General features: G+C 43.7%; 1 protein-coding gene across 1 annotated transcript in view; it reads left to right on the top strand.

Moving 5' to 3' along the window:
* The first annotated feature begins 1,022 nt into the window (after positions 1-1,022).
* Positions 1,023-4,587, top strand: part of MFSD8 (major facilitator superfamily domain containing 8) — a 102,087-nt gene continuing 98,522 nt past the window's right edge. Inside the window, exon 1 of the mRNA XM_007953838.2 lies at positions 1,023-1,087. Within this exon, the coding sequence (XP_007952029.1) occupies positions 1,023-1,087 (65 nt within the window). The remainder of the gene's footprint in view (positions 1,088-4,587) is intronic.

Below are 4,587 nucleotides of genomic sequence, written 5' to 3'. Positions count from 1 at the left end.
ACAGTAATTATTCGACATAACTACTGCCACGAACAGTTAAAGCCTACTTGCAGGGGTAAAAAGCTAATAATGAAGTATCAGAAAAGAAACAACAACGAGACCTGAGAAAAGTCCCTATTTTTAAAAAACGTCATCTTCCTTAATGAAAGGAGCTGGTCATTGCTAAGCAGGTGCATGTCTTCTACCTCAGGCTTTGCTGACAAGCATCTGCAAGGCTGAGGCCCCAGCCGGCGCGGTGGGGTGCAGGACGAGGGTACAGCAGGTTAAAGACGCCAAACCCCACCTTCAGCCCCGGCGCTGTCAAGGCATCACGGGTAAGGTGTCTTTGTCGTTAACTGAGCAACAGGGCGAGAGCGCCGGGTCACCTCCACCTTGCCTAGAGAGAAGCGACTGCCCGCACGCCCACCTCAACTCGACCCGCCACAACTCGCCCCGGACCGGAACTTCGCTTCACGCCTCCAGCCTCCCTCCGAGCTCCGAGACCACTGCGTCCGCCACCCCATCCTGCTCCCCCTCAGTCCCTGCCTCCCTGCACGTACTAGGCGAGCGAAGAAGCGCGGGAAGCGAGGCCTAAGCCAACAACTTACTGTCCGCCGCGGCTAGGCTGTCGATATTTGCGCTCGCTCGGAGAACCACCCGCTGCCGCCACAGCGTCTCCCAGAACCAAGGCGTGAGAGGCAGCAGAAGCTAAACCAAAAGAGGCGAACGAGCCCGAGGCGGGGCGGCCATATGGACACGCCCCCGAATCATCCTTGTATCTTCTTCGCGCGACGGAAGGTGGGAGGACGAAGGACTAAGACACTGAGCCCTGATCAGGACTTAGGTCCCGTCCGGTTCCTCTTCCCCCTCCCCGCCGCTAGTCGCCAGGTCTTCCTGTGACCCCGCCTCTGACCTCAGGGCGCTCCGCCCACTACTGGGCGACGGGCGCGCACGCGCACTTCCAGACTTATGTGACAGCTTCTTGCAATGTAGCTGGAAGTGTCGCGAGAGTTGGCCGCACGCTTCCCTGTAGTGCCGTAACTATGGCGAGCTTCGGGACTGATGCTGAGCAGGAACCTCTTTTAGGAGACCGCACACCCGGAAGCAGGTGAGCGGATGCTGATGGAAGACCTTTTACTCTTCCCACACTGTTGAAATTTGCTCTTTTCCGGGCGTTAGCCGCACTGGGCTGAACCAACACTGCCCAAGGGGTGCCGGGGCGTCGCGAGCCGACAGCGGATTGTGCAAGCCGAGCAGGTGTTCTATGGAGCGAGAGAGAGCGCCGTGCGCCGCTGCTAACCCACGGGCTCTGGTTAAGGTGTTAGAGAACCCCTCGCCGCATATTTGACATGTACTTCAACATTGCTGCGGTTCCCAAACCACTGCTTTCTATTTGGCCTTTTACAGCTGATCACTGTCCACATTTCACAAAGTTTCCGAAATAATTATTTTAATCTAAAGTTTTAAGTGGGAGCTCTGGTAGCATAGTGGCTAAGGCACTTGACTGCTAACCAGAAGGCTGGCGGTTCAAACCCACCAGCCACTCCTCGGAAGGAAGGTTGGGCAATCCTACTTCCGTAGTGATACTGCCTCGGAAACCCAAGGAGGGGTCGCTATGAGTCGGGGCCGACTCGACGGCACATAACAACAACAACAACAAAGTTTTAAGTAATTATAGTTTCTTGATACTTTGTTAGCCCGTAAACCTGTGTAAAATGAATTCACCTTTTGTCCTATACCAAATGTACAAATAAAGTCTAATTTTTAAGCATTAGTCTAATAAGGGATGACTCTAAGAAGTCTGGAGTCTCCGAAAATTTGAAATTCTGTTCTGCATTTTCCCCCTTTTTGATTGGGATTCTTCTGTGGAATCTTTGATCACAATTTTCGATAATGGTAGGCACCATCCAGTTCTTCTGGTGTCATGACAAAGGAGGCAGTTGTTTACGGAGGCAATTAGTCACACATTCTATTTCCTCCTATTCCTGACTCTCCTTTGTCTCTTGCTCCAGGTTGATAGAGACCAATTATGCTTTCTTAGAAGCTTTTAAAATCCCAGGCGCTACGCATGGAACTAAGAGGTAGAACAGGTGCATTGCATGTATTGTTGTTGTTATGTGCCGTCGAGTGGAACCTGACTCATAGTGACCCTCCTTGGGTTTCTGAGGCAGTATCACTATGGAAGTAAATTGCTCCATCTTCCTTCCGAGGAGTGGCTGGTGGGTTTAAACTGCCAGCCTTCTGATTAGCAGTCAAGTGCATTAGGCACTATGCTACCAGAGCTCCCGTGCATATTAGGCCAAACCAAAACCAAACAGTGTCATCGAGTTCATTGTGACTCATATCGATCCCCTTTAGGAGCTCTTGTAGCATAGTGCTTAAGGCATTTGATTGCTAACCAGAAAGTTGGTGGTTCAAACCCACCAACCACACCTCGAAAGAAAGATTAGGCAATCTACTTCTATAGAGATACTGCCTCGGAAACCCAAGGAGGGGTCGTTAATGAGTCAGGATCGACTCCACAGCAATGAGTTTGGTGGGGTTTTTTTGCTTTTGGTAAATCCAAGGTAGTAAATCTTTACAGTAGATTGTCCAGTCTTCCTTCCACAGAGTGGTTGGTGGGTTTGAACCTGCAGCCTTCTGGTTAGCAGTCAAATGCCTTAGGCACTATGCCACCAGAGCTCTTTATTATTAGGCCAATAAACTGGAATTCCCATGAAACCATGACCCTAAGCCTCCAAACCAAGAAACCAAAATCCTAAGAGGTTTTTGGTTAAACATAATCAGCCTCAGCAGCTACTTTTTCTTTCTTTCTTTTGTCATTGTTATAAATATATCTATCACAACTTTTACCACTTCAACTTTTTACAGGTGTACTTATTGACATCCATTACAATAATCACTGTGCAAACCTACCCTTAATCAATGTGATATTTCCATCCATTAACTCCTCCATACACCCTCCCTTCTGCTCATGGTAACCGCTAATAAACTTGGTTCTCTATACATTTGTTCTTTCTTATCTTTGTATATAAAGGTTATATAAATATATAAGCTTATACAATATATGTCCCTCTGTGATTGACTTATTTCACTAAGCATAGTGTCTTCCAGCTCCATCTAATCTATAGCATGCATCAAGACTTCATTTCTACTGACTGGTATTCTGTTGCATGTATGTACCACATTTTGTTTATCCATTCATCTGTTGATGGGCATTTAGTTTATTTCCACTTTTGGCTGTTGGTAATAGAGATGCAGTGAACATTTGTGTACAACTCTTTTTGAGTCTTTGCTTTCAAGTCTTTTAGGTATATATCTAGGAATTGCTGGGTTATGTGGTAGTTCAATTTTTAGATTTTTGAGGAGCCGTCACACTGTTTTCCACATGGCTTTACCATTTTGGATTCCTACCAGCTATTGATAAAGATTCCAATTTCCCAACATCCTTGCCAACTTTTTTTTGTATCTTATTCATTCTAATGGGGATGAAATGATATTTCATTGTGGTTTTGATTTACATCTTTCTGTTGGCTCATTATGCTGAGCATCTTTTCATATGTTTGGTGGCCATTTGAATTCTCCCCTTTGGTGAAATGTCTGTTGAAGTACTTTGTGCATTTATATGATTGGGTTATTTGTCTTTTTGTTGTTAAGTTGTCAAAGTTTTATACATATTTAGGTCATTAGATTTTTGATGGATATACGGGTTCTGAAGATACTCTCCTAGTTTGTAGCTTATCTTTTCACTTTTTGGTAAAGTGTTCTGATGAACAAAATTTTTAATTTTTATGAAGTCTTATTCATTTATTTTGTCTTTTACTGTTTGTGCTTTTGTTATTATATATTAGATAATCTTTTGTTAAAAGACAGGCCTGACAGCATTGCCCCTGCTTTTTCTTTTAAGAATTTTATGGTTTTATTTGTACATTTAGTTCCATCATTCATTTTGAATTTGTTTTTGTGTATGATGTGAAGCATGGATCCTGTTTCATTTTTCTGCATGGTGAAATGCAAATGTACCAGATTTTGACTTTGTAATTCCAGTTATTTTGATGCTAGTTTATTTAAGGGCAATGATTCTTAGACAAAATGTTAAGACAAATTGTTAGTTTGTCTTTTACTACACGATTTACCCAAAAAACAAAACCTATTCCTGTCGAGTTGATTCTGATGCATAGTGACCATATAGGACAGAGTACAACTGCCTCGTAGAGTCTTCTTGGCTGTAATGTTTATGGAAGCTTACAGCAAAGGTCTTTCTCCTCAGAAGCCGTCGGGTGGGTTCAAACCACCAATCTTTTGGTTAGCAACCAAGCTCTTAACCATTGTTCCAACAAGCCTCCTTAATTTTACCCTACTGTCTGTAAAAACAGAATTACTAGGGTTTCTGTAATTACAGAAAATGTCTTCATAGAATAGTTGATTAGTTTATTTCTTCTATTCTTGTCATTTCTTCTACTGCTGTTATACCATTATATTGTTGTCTTCCCACTTTGAATATGTATTCATTTAGTTCTTCAGTAGTTCACTGAAACACTCTCTAGTAAAAGTGTCATTTTATTGTCCCTTGGAAATCAGTCATTTTCTCTTCTTTTTTTTTTTTTT

The sequence above is a fragment of the Orycteropus afer genome, unplaced genomic scaffold (genome assembly GCF_000298275.1).
Source record: "Orycteropus afer afer isolate SDZICR_OR568_19922 unplaced genomic scaffold, OryAfe1.0 scaffold00418, whole genome shotgun sequence".
NCBI lineage: Eukaryota > Metazoa > Chordata > Mammalia > Tubulidentata > Orycteropodidae > Orycteropus > Orycteropus afer.
The sequence above is the reverse complement of the archived record's forward strand: the minus strand, read 5'-3'. Positions and strand labels throughout refer to the sequence as shown.